General features: G+C 43.1%; 1 protein-coding gene across 15 annotated transcripts in view; it reads left to right on the plus strand.

Annotated features, from left to right (window-relative positions):
• Nucleotides 1-17,829, plus strand: part of cdk5rap2 (CDK5 regulatory subunit associated protein 2) — a 68,193-nt gene that overhangs the window by 27,347 nt on the left and 23,017 nt on the right. For 5 of the 15 annotated variants that reach the window (XM_061908206.1, XM_061908207.1, XM_061908209.1 and 2 more), the window contains exons 8-32: nucleotides 91-232; nucleotides 1,697-1,750; nucleotides 7,310-7,426; nucleotides 7,490-7,609; nucleotides 7,704-7,796; nucleotides 7,907-8,125; nucleotides 8,213-8,383; nucleotides 8,464-8,574; nucleotides 8,663-8,800; nucleotides 8,860-9,039; nucleotides 9,119-9,313; nucleotides 9,421-9,612; nucleotides 9,816-9,939; nucleotides 10,019-10,158; nucleotides 10,234-10,350; nucleotides 10,434-10,562; nucleotides 10,647-10,759; nucleotides 11,138-11,277; nucleotides 12,339-12,479; nucleotides 12,527-12,639; nucleotides 12,726-12,860; nucleotides 15,610-15,705; nucleotides 15,781-15,932; nucleotides 16,012-16,279; nucleotides 16,362-17,754. In XM_061908206.1, the coding sequence (XP_061764190.1) occupies nucleotides 91-232; nucleotides 1,697-1,750; nucleotides 7,310-7,426; nucleotides 7,490-7,609; nucleotides 7,704-7,796; nucleotides 7,907-8,125; nucleotides 8,213-8,383; nucleotides 8,464-8,574; nucleotides 8,663-8,800; nucleotides 8,860-9,039; nucleotides 9,119-9,313; nucleotides 9,421-9,612; nucleotides 9,816-9,939; nucleotides 10,019-10,158; nucleotides 10,234-10,350; nucleotides 10,434-10,562; nucleotides 10,647-10,759; nucleotides 11,138-11,277; nucleotides 12,339-12,479; nucleotides 12,527-12,639; nucleotides 12,726-12,860; nucleotides 15,610-15,705; nucleotides 15,781-15,932; nucleotides 16,012-16,279; nucleotides 16,362-17,754 (4,793 nt within the window). Of the gene's footprint in view, nucleotides 1-90; nucleotides 233-1,696; nucleotides 1,751-5,769; nucleotides 7,224-7,309; nucleotides 7,427-7,489; nucleotides 7,610-7,703; nucleotides 7,797-7,906; nucleotides 8,126-8,212; nucleotides 8,384-8,463; nucleotides 8,575-8,662; nucleotides 8,801-8,859; nucleotides 9,040-9,118; nucleotides 9,314-9,420; nucleotides 9,613-9,815; nucleotides 9,940-10,018; nucleotides 10,159-10,233; nucleotides 10,351-10,433; nucleotides 10,563-10,646; nucleotides 10,760-11,137; nucleotides 11,278-12,338; nucleotides 12,480-12,526; nucleotides 12,640-12,725; nucleotides 12,861-15,609; nucleotides 15,706-15,780; nucleotides 15,933-16,011; nucleotides 16,280-16,361; nucleotides 17,755-17,829 lie in introns of those variants that run through there. The other 10 variants (XM_061908210.1, XM_061908196.1, XM_061908197.1 and 7 more) reach the window with 10 other exon arrangements.

A 17,829-nucleotide genomic window follows, 5' to 3' on the forward strand; every position in this document is an offset into this window, starting at 1 on the left:
TCCGCAGCTACAAAAATGTTGGGCACCACTGGTTTATACAATCAAGAGATTTCAATTATGTATTTTTTTTCCCCCCTCCCATCACACTAGCATCATCGAGCAGCTGAGGATCACGTTGAAGCAGCAGGAAGCTGAGATCCTTCAGAGCAAGAATAGGGAGGGACAGATGGATGTAGCATCATCAAGACTAATGGAACAGCTGACCGGTGTCAAAAAAGACGATGAACTCCAGGTATGACCTTCATATGATGATCGTCATGTAGATCGTAAAACACATTAAAGGGGAACATTATCACTAGACCTATGTAAGCGTCAATATATACCATGATGTTGCAGTAAAAGGACCATCATTTTTTTTTACCGATTTCCGAACAAAAAATTGGTGAATTTTGGCGAATTAAACGCCTTTCTATTATTCACTCTCGGGGCGATGACGTCACAACGTGACGTCACCTAGGTAGTCAATCCGCCATTTTCTCAAACACATTACAAACATCGAGTCAAATCAGCTCTGTTATTTTCAGTTTTTTTGACTGTTTTCCGTACCTTGGAGACATCATGCCTCATCGGTGTGTTGTTGGAGGGTGTAACAACACGATCAGGGACGGATTCAAGTTGTCTTACGTGGAGTGTGCATCGATTAGCACGGCATGCTTATCGATGCTAACATGCTATTTAGGCTAGCTGTATATACATATTGCATCGTTATGCCTCATTTGTATCTCTATTTGCATCCAGCCATTCCCTCCACCCACATTTAATGCCAAACAAACACTTACCAATCGATGGATTTAAGTTGCTCCAGTGGTCAAAAGATCCGAAAGTCCCTCGTCTGCACATTTACCGGCGATGCCACGACAGACATGGCACAGAGATGCATGGATATCCTGCGACACTCAAAGCAGATGCATTTCCAACGATAAAGTCAACAAAATCACTAAGGTGAGTTTTGTTGATGTTATTGGCTTATGTGCTAATCAGACATGTTTGGTCGCGGCATGACTGCCAGCTAATCGATGCTAACATGCTATTTAGGCTAGCTGTATGTACATTTGTAGCTATATTTGCATCCAGCCTTTCACTCCACCCAAATTTATTGCCAAACAAACACTTACCAATTGACGGATTTAAGTTGCTCCTCCACATTTTACCGGCGATGCTACGACAGACATGGCACAGAGATGTATGGATACCCTGCGACACTCAATCGTTGGTTAGAAGGTGTTCGCCGAATAGCTTCAATTGCTATTTGCTCAATAGCTTCAGTTTCTTCTTCAATTTCGTTTTCGCTATCTGCCTCCATACTCCAACCATCCGTTTCAATACATGCGTAATCTGTTGAATCGCTTAAGCCGCTGAAATCCGAGTCTGAATCCGAGCTAATGTTGCTATATCTTGCTGTGCTATCCGCCATATTGGCATCACTAAATGACGTCACAGGAAAATGGACGATGGATTTAAAGATAGCGAAAATCAGGCACTTTAAAGCCTTTTTTATTCCATGTTGGGTAAAATTTTGAAAAAAACTTTGCAAAATAAAATAAACCACTGGGAACTGATTTTTATTGGTTTTAACCCTTCTGAAATTGTGATAATGTTCCCCTTTAAACCAAAAAAAAAAACATGACGTCTGTTCAACTAGCCCTGATTTTATTGCTTTCCCAATGTTGCTAACTCTGTGCTGACCCTTCACCAGGATCTGCGGGATGAACTAGGCAGAGAGAAAGCTAAAAGACAACCTGACTATCAGGTCGGTGCTTTTTCAATGTACACTCCTTTCTTTCTGGGCATACAGTCGCTAATGCGGAGGTGGGCAAACTTTTTGGCTCAGGGTCCACATTATCTTTTGAAATATGACAGATGAGCGGGGCGAGCACTTGATGCAAAAAAACATACAAATGGTATTAAAGGGTTAACACTTACATTCTCTTTTAGTTGGAGCGCTGTTGTTGAACACCCTTTTTTGCCAGTGTGTTGAAGTCTAGTATCAGTTTTGTTGTGCCAATTCTCAAAACAAATATTTGCTCATTTGTCACCGATTCTGTTTATAACTTTTATGGACAGAATTTCTAGGCACAGTCAAGGCGTTGAGGGGTTCCGGTTTGGTGGCCGCAGAATTAGGTCTCAGCTTTTTGCAGATGATGTGGTCCTGATGGCTTCATCTGGCCAGGATCTTCAGCTCTCACTGGATCGGTTTGCAGCCGAGTGTGAAGCGACCGGGATGAGAATCAGCACCTCCAAGTCCGAGTCCATGGTTCCCGCCTGGAAAAGGGTGGCGTGCCATCTCCGGGTTGGGGCGGAGACCCTGCCCCAAATGGAGGAGTTCAAGTACCTAGGAATCTTGTTCACGAGTGAGAGAAGGGTGGATCGTGAGATCGACAGGCGGATCGGTGCGGCCTCTTCAGTAATGCGGACGCTGTATCGATCCGTTGTGGTGAAGAAGGAGCTGTGGCTGAAGGTAAAGCTCTCAATTTACCGGTCGATCTACATTCCCGTCCTCACCTATGGTCATGAGTTTTGGGTTATGACCGAAAGGACAAGATCACGGGTACAAGCGGCCGAAATGAGTTTCCTCCGCCAGGTGTTGGGGCTCTCCCTTAGAGATAGGGTGAGAAGCTCTGCCATCCAGGAGGATCTCAAAGTAAAGCCGCTGCTCCTCCACATCGAGAGGAGCCAGATGAGGTGGTCAGTATGCCACCCGAACGCCTTCCTAGGGTGGTGTTTAGGGCACATCCAACCGGTAGAAGGCCACGGGGAAGACCCAGGACACGTTGGGAAGACTTTGTCTCCCAGCTAGCCTGGGAACGCCTCGGGATCCCCCGGGAAGAGCTGGACGAAGTGCCTCGGGAGAGGGAAGTCTGGGCTTTTCTGTTTAGGCTGCTGCCCCCGCGACCCGACCTCGGATAAGTGGAAGAGGATGGATGGATGTTTTAATATTTGGCGGGTCGGATTAAAGAGATCAACATGCCTTGTGGCCCTCGGGCCGTAGTTTGCCCATTCCTGCTCTAATGCTTTCTGCAAATCCATGTCTTTCTGTTGCTATTGGCCACAAGGAGAGCTTTTATGTCTTTGCCTGTTACATCATTCCAGTTATATAATTCCCATTTGTTCTGTTCCTCGTTCCACTCAAAAGATCAGTTAAAGTAGGAGTGGATGTTGGCGATGACTTCACAACACGCATCATGAAACTGAAAAGTCTCAGTATTATATTCAGTAATGTGATATGGCATTATATTGCAATATTCTACATATATAATTCAATAGTACATTTAAAAGTGCATCTTAAAATAGAAGTTGATTATGTTTCAGTGTTTCTTAACCACGAGCCCCCCTATAGGGCCGCCAAAAAGAATCTGTTTCTCAGCTGCAGAATTACTCAGTTGTAATACACTTTTTTACCACTTGTGGCAGTAATGACAATCTCAAAGAAACAGAAGAAGTCTGTGGCTAAAGTCATCAAGAAGTTTCTAAAGTGTATAAATAATGACTAAAGTGGTGAAGCTCTATATTTATTTGCACTTCAACTTTATTGACCGTTTAGTTAAAGGGGAATGACCTGGCGGGGCTCTCCCTTAGAGATAGGGTGAGAAGCTCTGCCATCCGGGAGGAGCTCAACGTAAAGCCACTGCTCCTCCACATCGAGAGGAGCCAGATGAAGTGGTTCGGGCATCTGGTCAGGATGCCACCCGAACGCCTCGCTAGGGATGTGTTTAGGGCACGTCCAGCTGGTAGGAGGCCACGGGGAAGACCCAGGACACGTTGGGAAGACCTGGGAACGCCTCGGGATCCTCCGGGAAGAGCTAGACGAAGTGGCTGGAGATAGGGAAGTCTGGGCTTCCCTGCTTAGGCTGCTGCCCCCGCGACCCGACCTCGGATAAGCGGAAGATGATGGATGGATGGATGGATGGATATTAGTGATATTGTTATTATAAGCGCTAACGCAGACAAACTATTTTTAGCAGTGCTGTGATCACAGAGCACTAACTAGCTTGTGCTGCTATTGACATCAATCGCTGGTGAGCTGCTTTCTCGCATCAGAGCTTGTGAAAGTTTATTCCAAATCATGCAAATTGTCTCTCACCTTGATAGGCTGAGGACATAATCCGACAAATTGCTCAACTTTGGCATCCAATTTAGACAGCGAAAAAGACACGGAAAGACGTTTTGTTCCACCCCCTTTTTTTCTTAGCGAGGATTGTGTCAACCTTTTTCTAACCAGGTATATATCTATATCCCAGCAGTCGGCATCCCAGTCACATATTGTACAGTAAGTGATGGTTTATTTTGTTTTCAGTAAGTAGTAATCAGCGATATTTTATTACGAAAAAGGAAATTCATGCTTTCCACATTACATCTATATCGTGTTCATAAAACCTTAACGGAGGTGTTTGGAGGTTTCTGTAAGCGCTTAATAGGCAAATAAGGCAATTCTGCTTGGCTCCATTGTAAGCATACTTAAACACATTTATTTACCAGGTAGAATGAATAAAAATGAAAGACATGCTTGATGTTTGGTTGTCTTACATAGGGATTGTGAATGATAGGCAACATTTGAAAAAAAAAAGTGCATTAAACATTAATTCTTAATTGATTTATTTTTTGTCAGATATTTATGAGTCCACTCTTATGCAGTATATTTGGTTCGTATTTTGTTTTTCTAATCGGCCTGACCTTAACCTAAGGTTTATGTGTCAAATAAATATATAAATGTAAATCTCTGTTAATTAACACGTTCTTTCATATAATTTGACAAGGTTGTGTAGGTTAGATATAACTATTGAATGCAATCAAAATCAAAATTAAGATTACTAATTCATTGTTAATATTTGAGTGGGCCTTGGGCCCCTCTGTATTGGAAAAGGTGGGCAGCGAGGTCAAAAATGTTAAGAACTCCTGCACTGGATGACAGTAATAATTTGTTGGACAAACTGAATCAAGCAACAAATGATCTATTTCCATTTATTGCAATTGTACAGAAAGTGGATCAGGCTTCTTGCCACTTAAAGCTGTTCTTTGTCACGGTTCAGTAGATATCCGTAGGGTGCTCGTGTTCGACAATTGTGAACCTCCCCTTTTTTTCCTAGTTCAAACCTTCAGAATTTGCACATACACGGAGAAAAACAAAGGGTTAATTTATTCTCTGGTTCACCTGTTTAAACTCTACATGGCGGCCATTTCGTCTGTTTTAGCAGCATTATTCTGCTCAATAATGACATTGAACAGGTACATTGGAACATTGCAGTTATCCACACGCCATATTAGCAGCCCACTAAGCCCTTTACCACAGTCTACTGATCTGTCTGACAGGACTAACACACAAAGATTTTACACTCGTGTAAAATCGAACAACCCATCACAAAGCATTGGGCAGCTTTACTGGTAAAAATGGAAGACCTGCTAGTTGAGTTGAATTTGCAGTTCTTCATTTGGCCTTGGCGTTGGATCTGAGGTCACAAAGTTAAGACTGGATTACCAGGCTGTCTGGAGACACTTATTTTTGGGCGTCCTTATTCACTAAAGAAAAGACTCACTAACTAGTAGTCATTTCCACTAGCTGGCTACAAACAGACAAAAGTTATGTTTGTGTGGCTCTGTTTTTTCATTCTGATTGGTACAACTTATTTAGAGATGTTTCCAATTGGAGTTTTTCTGAGGCCTCTTCTGGTTTGCTGTGCACAGTAATTGGATATATGAACACTAATTGGCAGCAGACACTTCCCTTAAGTGGATGTTTGATGCACTGCCTAGGTGAAAAGTCTCCATGGGAGAAGGGATTGGTTGTTTCAATCTCTTATCGGTCCCCTGCCGAAAGGGCCGTCTTCAATTCAGATCTCTTATATTTAGAGAGCGTTTTCCGGAGTTGGTTTAGCAGTTGCCATAACAAAGATTACTACAGTAGCTTCACATGGTTTGACCTGATCAAATACACTGGATGTGAGTGGAACAGAGGCAGGAGTAGGGATTATTGCAGGTTTAGAGCTTAGAGTGCTCTGTAATCATCCATTCTCCTCTGTGCCTCACAGCAATGCAGTGAGAGAAAAAGGTAGATGGATATTCTTTGGCTGGCAGGGAGAGGATCTTTAGGATCTTTGTGTGCCAGGAAAAGGCATTTTAGACTTATTTTAAGTGGATAAATCTGGCATCTGTCAATCAAAGGCATCATGAAGGATTCTTGTCGTGTGTGCCACGGTCGTCTGATTGGCAATCAGTGTCGCTGGATCTTCAGCTCGTCAGGAAAGCGGAAGATACAAATTATCTTGTCCCACGTTCTGGGCTGGGAGGTGACTCGTGATGGCCGCGGAGAGTTCCTCTGTGGGAAATGTGTGTTCCAGCTGGAAAAGGTGGTCCAGTGTGACGTTAACCTCAGCCAGCTGCAGGAAAAGCACAACAACCAAGTCCAGAAACTGCAAGCGGAGAAAGAACACCTTATGCAGTGCATCGTCCACGTTTACAACAAAAACAACACTGGTCAAGAAAGGAGCGACGAGGAGAGGGCCCAGCGCTCCAAGTCTCACCTCAGTTCATCTGGGGCAACCAGTTTTGACGACGAGGACACGTGTCTGCTGGCTTCTGATGCACAATCATCGAGGCAGAGCGAAGGTGGTGCCCGCATGAGGAGATGTGTGAGTCTGGATAGACTTGTCAGCAAAGGAGTGTTCCCGGGGCGTTCTGGTCTCAGGAAATGGAGGATGGGATCGGCTGTAGGGCTTGATAGTTCTATGAAAAGCTTTGGTTTACTAGGTTCTCGTTGCATCTCTAAGAGCATGTACCTGGACCTGGTGCAGTATAAGGGGACAATTCCAAGACCTGAATTCAAAGATCGCTCCACATCCATGCTGTCCCTCAATAGGGACTTTGCTTCGGACAATACAGACATTCCAGGTAAAAATAAACTCAGAGTAGCCAAGACTTTAGTTGTCAGCAAAGCTGCCTCTGATGAGGATTATGGGGGAAAGGCTCAGGCTATGTTCCTGCTTCGCCGCTCCTCACGGCAGCCTTCAGTGATCTCTGACCTGACCCAGCTCCTGCGCTGCATCACCAAGCACAGAGTGTCTGTCCCACCTGGGAGCCGCATCCCTGTCTCAAAGAGGCTTAGTGTTGGTCACATCAGCGTTGGTAGAAAGCGTGTACGCAAGGAGGCAGAGTGGAAGTCGCTGCATGACCTAACAGAGGAATTTGATGATAAATACACGCCTGTCACCATGGAGGTTCACCAGAAAAAAGTATAACAGGCGATGGAAAGGCATTAAGCAAAGTTAATATTGCTAATTCCTTTTCTCCATTTCTGTTTCCCAATTTTTTTCTGTAGAGCGAGGTCAGTCGTCTGGAGTCCGTCAACAAGCTGCTGAGTGAAGAACTCACCCAGGTTAAAACTACCCATGAAAGCCTGACCAAAGCACTCGAGGAAGCCCAGAATCAAACAAATGTATGTTGCAGTTAGTAGTGTTTTTTTTGTACAAGTAATCATTCTAATCATTTATGTGAACAGACATTGTCTGGAAATTTGGAGGAGAAAGAGAATGAACTTGACACAGAGAAGAAGAACAGCCTAAAGCGAGACAAAACTATCCAGGGGCTAACAAAAGTCCTCAAAGAAAAAGAAAAAGAGGTTGGTTTCTCTTTACAATCTCCTCCGAGCTCTTGTTGTAAACCCAGCTATCATTTTGCAAATGCATCGCTGCGTCTATCTTTGATTTGCTCAGATTGCAGAGTTGTGTCATGAGATTGAGGACCGTGATGATGCTTTAGCCAAAGCTCGGGAGACAGCACACAAAGCCCAGATGCAGAAATATCAGGCATGTTGTTTACTTGAGTCCTGATGTTGCTTCCATCTACTGTAGAACGTAAAACATGAAGATATATGTCGCTATAGTTCAATCGCTCATATCTTGCATTTCTCCTTCAGGGTGCAGAAGAGCATCAAACACTACTGATGGAAAAGCAAACCGAGTTGGTCCAACTGCAGGGGGAACACCACATCAAGGTGCTCGAAGTCCAAAAGCTTATGCGTTCCCTCGACAGGAAGGAGCAGGAATTGGCCGACTTGCAGCAGATAAAGGATCAGCTAGAGGTGGAACTAGAAGATATGCAACATCAGAAGAAGAAGGGAGACAAAGTCCTGAATGTAAGACAGCTTGAAAACATGTAAATAGCTCTTAAATTGTTTCGTTTGTCCTTATTCAAACATCTGTTGTGTTGTTTTTACCCACAGGATCTCAACAATCAACTAAAAAAACTGAGTAGTGAGATTGGGGAGAGAGAAAGTTCTCTAGAGCACCAGTACCAGGAAGTGTTGGACCAAACCAAAAGAAAGCTGCAGGCCCATGAAGTCACCATCCAGAGGCTCACATCCAGCCTGGCTGATAAGGAGAAGCAGTTACAGGTGACATAACAATGCTAATAAACAAATACAAATAAGATAGTATTTGTCTTAAATGGTTGTTGTTTGTCACTGACCATCAGGAGTACATAAATATTGTAAGAGAATTTGAGCAGAACAATAGCCCAGCAGGAAACGACAGTGTGCTGGCCAAGCTTCGCCAAAGGCTAAAGGAAAAGGAAAACGCACTTGATGTGAGCATTGCTATTAAATCTCTTTTCACCCAGGCTATTACCGGTATTACTTTTGGTCTTGATGTTTCCAATTTCTGCTGACACACAGCAAGCACTGGATGAGAAGTTTGCGGCCATTGAGGAGAAAGACAACGAAATACACCAGCTGCAGCTGTCCCTTAGGGAGAAGGAAAGAGACCTGGAGAGGCTCAATAACCTGCTGTCACACAACGAGGAAACCATTAATGTAAGCGATGAACCTCTGGAACTACAATACAGCAGTCATTATTATATTTTCCCTTGTAGAGTTTTGACAGCCTGATTAAGGAGAAGGACGTAGAACTGCAGCACCTCACAAACACACTGAAGAACCTGCAGAGGGCCAAACAAGACGTGGAAGACAACTTGAACAGATCGCTGAGGGAAAAGGACTCCATCATCAGCCAGCTGCAGCTCTCCCTCAGTGGGAAGACTAAAGATTTGGAGGTTAGTTAACAAGCTTGGACAAAATACTTCATCTCCTGTGTTAATGTTGTCCTTAAATGCCCATCCCCATATTTTGCAGGAAATGGCAGAATCCATGCTGAGCCAGTCGCAAAGTCAAGCTCACGACTTTGCAGAGCAGATGGGCCAGAGGCTCAAAGTCACAGAAGCTATGCTGGCCGAGGCTGTGAAAGCCAGGGAAAGGCTCATTTCAGACAATGAGACCGCTGTAGAAGGATTGTTGGCAACCATTAAAAGCAAAGACCAACTCCTCAAGGTCAGCTCTGCTCTTCTAAATAATTGAATTAAGTTCAATATATAACTGTCTGCTGTCTGTGTAAGCCGCTCATTCCTCTCCTCTCCCCTGGTGGTTTGTCTCACCAGGAGTCTGCAGAGCACTACAACCGCATGCTGTCTGAGCGTTCCCAGGAGATTCAGGAATTGAGGAAACAGCTGTCTGACAAGCAGCAGAAGCTGATGGCCGCTCAGAAACAAAACACCACGGCTACCCAGAAGGGTTCTTTGGAAACTGCAGAGCTACAAGTCCTCCTTGCTGAAAAAGACAGCCTCATCGACGTAAGCCTCTCTGGGATAAAGTAGGCACTCCGCTGTGAAATGTGCTTGACTTAAAGGCCTAAGGAGGAGGAATGAAATTAGAACACCCACAGAGACCCTAATCCTTTCTTCCATTCTGAAATTACTCTTTGATGCATTTGGTATTATTTAATATCTGTTTGAAAGTATTATTTGTTCATGGCTATGTGTCGGTTTTTTTGCAGAGGCTTCTTCAGCATGGCCAGGAGAGGGATCATTTGATGACAGAGCACGACAAGGCGCCGGATAACGTGCTAGAGCTCAGACAAACTATCCGGATCATGCAAGAGAGGTTAGAGGAGCGTGAAGGTGAAGCCCGCCCCACTGCACATTTGTCAGTAGATGTTAGCGACACATTTAAAAAAACTAATATTTTCCTGTGCTGCAGCTGAGTTGTCCAGGAGGAACAGTGATGACAGCATGGAGAACATTCCGCTCTCTAAGAAGACTGTTGTTATCCTAAAAAAAGAGCTGGCCCAGAAAACAGAGGCACTCAACAAAGCGCTGAAGCGGGAGAATGAACTGAAGGTCTTACTTTTCGCCATTATCTGGACATGTTCCTTGATTTTTGTTGTAATCACTTATGGTACGTCATCCATCTAGATTTCTTTGGCAGAACTCCAGTCATTGCTCTCTGAGTTGGAGGTCCGCAGTGAAGGTCAGGCTGCCAATATCGAGTCCCTCACAGCCACTATGGAGACCAAAGATGAAATTATCCTTGTAAGAATTATCTTTGTCTAAAGGAGCATTTTCTTCAGCTTATTCTCCAGCTGTCTGACCTTTTCTTTATGTTCACTGAGCAGGTTCTTCAGCAGCGTCTCGGTCAGGGTGATCACAGCCAGGATCGAGCCATTAGCAGCAGCATGGATCGATCGCATACTGGACTTCCTCAAAGGGAGAGAACTATGATTGGTGGCGACAGCCAGCAAGAAGTAAACTAAAAACCTCAACCAATTTTTTCGTTAGTTATATAGAATAGAAACCATATTAAAGTGTTTGCTCTTTGTGGTTTTTAGGTACTTCCCAGCCTTGTAGCATTACAGCAGGAACACGAAGCTCTAAACAAAGCTTTGAGGGCTGAGCAGCAGCTCTACTCCAGCCTGGTTAGGACTGTGAAAGAGCAGGACAGGTGGGGCAGCACACAGATGGAAAAATCCACTTAGTTTGGGGGGGTGGGGGGGTTGCGGTGCGATGCCAGGGGGTAAGTGGGTAAGTGTACCAGAATATGATGAAGCATATATAGCAATTGGCTTCACTGAAACCACATTGGGAGACGGTGTGTTGTTTCCTTTAATGTTAATAAGCTTACAATGTTATGCAGAGGTATAGTAACACCAAATTTCTGGATAAATTCTACTAATTACAGTCACAGTGAAGAGTGGTGGGGGTGGGATCGCACAAAATATTTTCTTTTTCCTTGGGCGGGGGCGTAACAAAGTATTTGAGAAGCACTGAGTTAACTTATTGTTCAATAAATGAATTATTAAATGTCTGGGTTTGTTTGCAGCGCCCAACGTTTTCATGCTCTTCAAATGGAGCTGACAGCGGTACAGCTTCTTAGGCAGAAGCATGAGGACAGCATCAAAACAAACGAAGATCTCAGGGACAACCTGGAGCAAGAGCTAGACAGAGCCAAAGCCAGAGAAGGTGCAGTGTAACCCCTTTTGATTTCCTCAGGATGTCAATGGGGGAAAAGTGGCGTTTTGTTTATCAATTAGGTTGCTAGGAGACTTACAAAACTGAAGTTCTGGTAAGGCCTATTGAGGGAGAGGAATTAATGACCACACAGAAGACCCATACACACAGACGTGCCCGTATTCTTTGTCCAGTCTTTTTTGTCCAATGTTTGCTCTTGCTAACAAGATCACTCTAATGTGATTTTTACTTGAGCATCTGTGCTCTTTCTGTCTACTATTCATCCCCATCACCACCTGCTCATCTGCATGCTGACTTTCTGTATGTTGTCTTTGTCACGCCTCTTACATGTATCAATTTCCATTCCTCTATGTCTGTCCCTTTTATTAAAAAATGTAAATAAAATATTTTGTTTGCTCCTCTTTTGACTTCTTGCTCTAAACATTGTGTGCCTGTTCTAAATGCCTGTCTGTTTGTCACGACGGTATTAATCCATCCTATTCAGCCATCTGCCACATTAATTAGATCCACTTTATAAACATGTTGTTATATAATAAGCCAACACAACATACCAAAGGTTTGTTTAAAACAGAACTCTCCTCTCCTCATCTCCTAAGAGTAACATCAAGGCACTGGGTTGAGACTGATTGAAAGTGTCTATGAGAACCCAGGTAGTCCCGTAAGCCCAATTACTTGCGAGTTTACCCACATGTTAGCGTGTGTGGTAGATTTTGCATTACATCCACACCCCCATCTGTCGTCACACACACAAGAGGGGCAGGTGTAGAAATAGGTCAGCTGTGTTTAACGAGCCTTCATGTGAACAGCTCACAATAGAGGATGGATTGAGACAATTATAACTGATGACATTTCCCTATTAATATAATCACATGAAACACCCTTCAAATGTACATTTTCACTTCAATTGTTAATAATATATACTTGTATTATTAGTATATTTTTAACAGAGCTCATGTTAGTGTGCAAGTTTAATTTTGTTGACCTAAATGCTGTCTGTCAAAGCTTCACTACACTCGTTACACATTCTTCTTGTCTTTCACTTCTATGTACAGGTCAGAGCGCAGTGGACCCCAAAGAACTAGAGAGTGTACGGCATCAACTTGAAGATGCCCAACGCTGGAATACCTCTTTACAGACTCGCTTGGGGGCTATCCAGGATCGAGGAGGTGGAGTGGGCGGTGCCAAAGACTGTGGTATGACCAGGAAATAGCACCTTGTGTCTAAATTTGGCAAAACATAGATGTTTTTGCTTCAGGTGACACACTGAGTTTCATTTGCGACCAGACCTCTTACATGAGTATATGTGTGGGCGAGGGGCAGGATTACAGCTCACCACTGGAGCTCAAGCAGAAGGTGACATTCTCTTCTACAATGATCCTTTTTTGAAATTAAAGAAAAATATAATCGCATTTTATTTCTTCTGACATTGTGGGCATTAGGTGCTGGAACTGCAGGACTGCGTCAGCAGACTTGAAACTTTAAACAGTGAGCTAAAGAACAGACTGTCATCACTGGAGAAGACCAAACATAATGATGCCTTCAGCAAGGAAGCCATCGATAACCCCTGGAACCAGGTTAGAGGCACAGAAATGGAGCTTTTCTCTGCTAAATCTCTCACCGCTAGACACGTTATGTTTTTAATCGGCAGAGATGTGTGTCTGCACTTAGTAACCACTCAGAAATTCATGTCCTAGCCATGTCCATCCACCTCAAAAGCCTCCTGTATAACCTTTGAACCTTGTTATATGATGCTGCGTTCAAGAATACTGGGAAGCATTGAGACCTGGAAAAATGCTTTGGGATGACATTGCAGTTCTTACTTACGAAGTCTTTAAAAATTATCTGATGTATGCAACATTGTTACTTTATTATTATTTTTTATTATTTGGTAAAATGACAAACAGAGCAAATACTAGTTTACTGCGGTCATTAGCCATTCCTGAAACATGACTATCAGGAGGTCTTCTCAGCAGTCTCGAATGCAGCAGGTCTCTTTGTACAGTGGAACCTTGATTTACAAACTTAATTGGCTCTAAATCAGGGTTTGTAGTTACAAAAGTTTGTATAGTTACAAAGGTTTGTAATGTCAAGCACATTTCTCCATAAGAAGCAATGTAAATATGAATAATGTGTTCCAGCCTTGCCAAAAGTCCATATTTGAGTTAAAGTTTGAACAGAACATAAAGTGATGTACAATATTCTATATCAAACATAACAAGGAGGTGATGACTTAACTATCTCTATTACCAATCCAAAATGATGATGACAACTAGCTGCTCTGCAAACACTCTGACACACAGAAGTCCCTTTGGTGCTCTCACAAACAATCATAAATCCCCCAAATCATTTAATAAACATAATAAACATCTTTAAGTGAAATCCACTTAGAGTACATTAACATCGAAAAAGGAGCAGCTCACAAGAGGAGAGAAAAGAGCAGACGGGGCAGAAGGAATGGGTGCTGTGTGTGTGCGCTCTTGGAAGAGGCTTCACTGAACGAGAGGTAGCCTGCTCCGCTGCTGTTATCACAGATTTGACTTTTCAAGAAAAGTCTGTTATCACAAATAAAAACTTGCTGTGGTACGAAGCTGGCTTCCTCTATCCCTTCAATACAAACAAGCACAAAATAAGTAGTTCGCACACAGGAATATTTAGCTCAATCTAAATATTTTCAAATAAAGGGGTTCGTAAATCAGAGTTCCACTGTATTTGTTGTACAAGTTTGTGTTTTCTTGTTGTAGAAAAGATCCCCTTAACTTAGGCCTGGGCGATATATCTATTTTCAAGTTTTTTTGTTGCAGACGATTTAAAAAAGAATTAATAAATATATCAATGTTTTTCTCCTTTTGCTCCACCATATTTTTCTTGCCCCCATGAGCTGAGCCCTCGCCCGCCTCCTTACTTCCGCAGTGGAGATCTACAGGCCTATCAAAACATGGCAAATGCTTTTGCTTACAAGAGCAAGATGTTCCAAAAAAAGAAAAGTGTTGCCAGTCCTTTAGATTTGCAGCAACAGGCATGGAACAAATGACTGCACGCTTCAGTTTCTTTAAAAAAGGCAGCAGCACAATGAACATATTTTAGCATCTAAAACAGGATCGAGCCAAGTAGGGTGAATGCAACTTTTAGCCAGGCAAACAAGGCCGCAACAACAACAAACTCTACCTAAGAAGCGTATAACTGTTGCAAAATCATTTACACAAGGTGCCATGTACAGTTTCATGAAAAAAGAGAATAATACACAGAGCAATCACTAAAGCAGTTGTTCTTCTCATTCAGCTCGTACGCACATGTGCTGCTGCAAAACTGTAGTGGAATTATAACCCATATAATCATCAATATAGTGATATATTACATTTACGATGACATGTAAATTGTTATTAACATCGGTACTCACTAATAAGGAGCCCAAGATACTTCAGGGAAAAGCCTGCGTTTATCTACTTACTACAACTATAGAGTCATCCCAAAGTTTTACTTTATTCTTTATTTGCATACATGCCACATTGGACATGTCACCCCACTGTTGCTTTGCAGTGTTTTTTGGCTTCTGATCCCTCATTGAGTTTACAATACTGTGTACAATACTAAATTTTTATTTAAAGTCGTAGTTTATTCAAAACATAAATGTACATGTTATTTATATGATTGATTTTTATTTTTATTATTGGTATCTTAATATATTTATTGGAGTTTATTTGCATGCAATGTGCAATGTTACATTTTTATTTACAGATGTATTTTATTAAAGGCAGAAATTTTAAGTTTGCACTGCATTAATGTCATTGTTGGAGATTATTTATTTGCTTAAATGTACAGTGTAACATTTTTGTTTGCAGAAGTATTTTATTCAAGCTGACGTATTGCCTCAAGAGGAAGTTATTAGTTTTGTTTTTTGAAAATGATCGCTTAAAAAGTACGATTTGATCTAGAAGTAGCTTAATAGAAAATATAATTTTGCTAAGAGAGTAAAATTCAGTTTATGCAGTGTCATTTCAATTTCAATATACACTGTTCAATATACTTCTGTTATTTGTATTCATTGGTTTCTTTGAAAAGTAGGAGGGGAAACATAATTTTGGAAAATTAGTTTTTAGGTCATATCGCCCATGCCTATCTCAACTCTTTCCTTCTGTGTTCCTAACCAGACATTTTTCTCTATTTGTGTGTGCCCATGAATTGGTCTCTCTTTGCCATGCCACATTAGACACGTCACGCCATCCCACTGTTGCTTTGCAGTGTTCTTTGGCTTCTGTTCCCTCATTGAGTTTTATTTTTATCAAGCCATGTATGTCATACTCGCCTCCCATCCCATTACTCTAGCAGCTTGAGAGGAAAACAGACACGCCGCAGGTGCCTTACCCAACATATCGGTCGTTTCAAGACAGTTGGAGTCAGACAGACCTCAAACATGGGCAGGTATGGACATAGATACATTATATTTTACTTAAAACACTTCGCCATATTTCTTAACTATTCTTTTAATGCGTATAGCCATTTGGTGATGAAAGTGTGGACAGCGGCCTTGGCCAGAACAGAGCTCATGCTCACTCTGCCAATGCAGACATTATTGAGACAAGCCGAGATGAAGTGACCCTTAAATCCTTGCTGACTGACTGTAAGGCTACATCACTCCTGCAACTAAGGTGGATCTTTTTTTAATACAAAGCTAGCCTCCGCTTCAATACGCCCCTGCCTAAACCTTTAAAAAATGTCTTGTTACAGAGAGGAAGTCCTCAGGCTAACAACTGAAAATGTGCAACTGCGAGGCCTGCTGAAAGAGCACAGGTCTACTGAGTGTAAAGAAAAAGAGAGCGAAGATGCCTCAGAGAACAGCAGCGACGGGCAAAGCAGAGAAACTTCGCAACCTGCCATTAAAGTTCAAGCTATAGTCACTAAGATGGCAAAGGAAGATGAGAAGAATGCTAACGATGGGTGGACACCGGTCCCCACAGGGGAAGCTAATGATCAAAGCAAGACTTCAAAGCATAAGGTAGGTTTTGTATTGTGGTCAGAGGGTGTTAGTTGTAATAGAGGTCATTGTCAGTGTCTTCATTTCCCTGTTTCTCTTTTAGGTCAGTATCAGATCTCGTCTGCCCGTCCTAGTGAAGCAAAGAATGGAAGCTTGCAGCAACTCACAGTCAGAAAGAGATTCTGATTATGTCCAACCCCTTCACGCAGATGCTTTCCAGCAACTGTTTTTAAACTCTGACTCCACAATGTCTTCCCAACCAAGCACTTGTCCTTCTTCCTCCCACGGCCCTGCTTATGATAGCGGCTGTCCAGCCACACACACTCTGGATAACACCCAGGATAGCTGTGCTCTTTTTACTCAACTGGAGCTTCTTCACCAGGAGTGCCAGGAGAAAGAGACTTTGATCAGAAAGCTCAGCGAGCAGCTGGCCGATTGGCAGGAGCTCCGCGCTCAGCTCCAGGAGAAAGAACGCCTCAATCGGCAGTACATGGAGGCTTTGCAAGCTGCTGAGTCCACAATTGCAGACCTGACAGCCTGTAGTCTGGACATCCAGGGTGAGTTTGGAACGCACACCAGTATGGGCACAGCCTCCGGTTGTGGGGATTCCGAAGCCACCTTCTGCGGCAGATGCATCGACTTACAGAAAGCACTACGAGAGAAAGAGAATCTCAACAACCACCTTACACAACTTTTAAACATGGCAGAGAAACTCATCTTGTCGTCAGACAGCCAGGAAAAGCAGTCCGAAATCAGAGACCTTTGTTTTGAGATAGAGGCAGTAAATGTTGCGTCAAACACGCAAAGCTCCAGTGGTGTCTCTGAAGGAACTGATGGTTCTTCGCACGAGCTGCAACCACATTCACTGTCTATACAGGACGAAGTGCTTTGTGACCAGGATAGACTGAATTCTGCAGAGATAAATAGTATTTCAGCACAAATGATGTCTGGATCGTTCAAGGAAAAAGAGTTGAGGGATATTGAAGTGGCACAAGGATGTTTAGATAAGGAGATGACCAAAGTTCTTGCAAAATGCCTTAGTTTAACAGAATCTGTCATCACTTATCTGGCAGCACACTGTGCAAATGGCTCCTTGACCACTGTTGACTTACAGGCGCATTTGGACAACCTCCAGAATGCTCTGCAAGAGAGACAAGAACTCGAGCGTCTGACCCAAACCGCTCAGCCAAGCAGCGCTGCATTGACAGAACCCCACCCGGCGCTTTATTGCAGTCTGCAGCTCCTGTTCAAGGTCTTTGCTGAGCGCTCTCAGAGGATTTGTGAGCTCCAAGCCTCCCTGCAGGTGGAGAGGGCCTGTGGAGAACAAAATGAGGCCCATGCAGTAGTGCTGGATGCCAAGGGGTTACCACCTAGTGTCCAGGCCCAGCTGGAGGCTTTACACAAGGCTCTAAGGGAGAAAAAAAAAACCTGTAAAAATCTGGAGGAGAAACTGGCCTCAGTCACCATGACACCATCACCCAACACTACACAGAGAGGTGAGAACACCAGTTGTATTCGTTTGAACTTGTTTGTTTCTTCAGTTGAGTCATGAAGGATCAAGACATGAGCTA

The sequence above is a fragment of the Nerophis ophidion genome, linkage group LG08 (assembly GCF_033978795.1).
Source record: "Nerophis ophidion isolate RoL-2023_Sa linkage group LG08, RoL_Noph_v1.0, whole genome shotgun sequence".
NCBI lineage: Eukaryota > Metazoa > Chordata > Actinopteri > Syngnathiformes > Syngnathidae > Nerophis > Nerophis ophidion.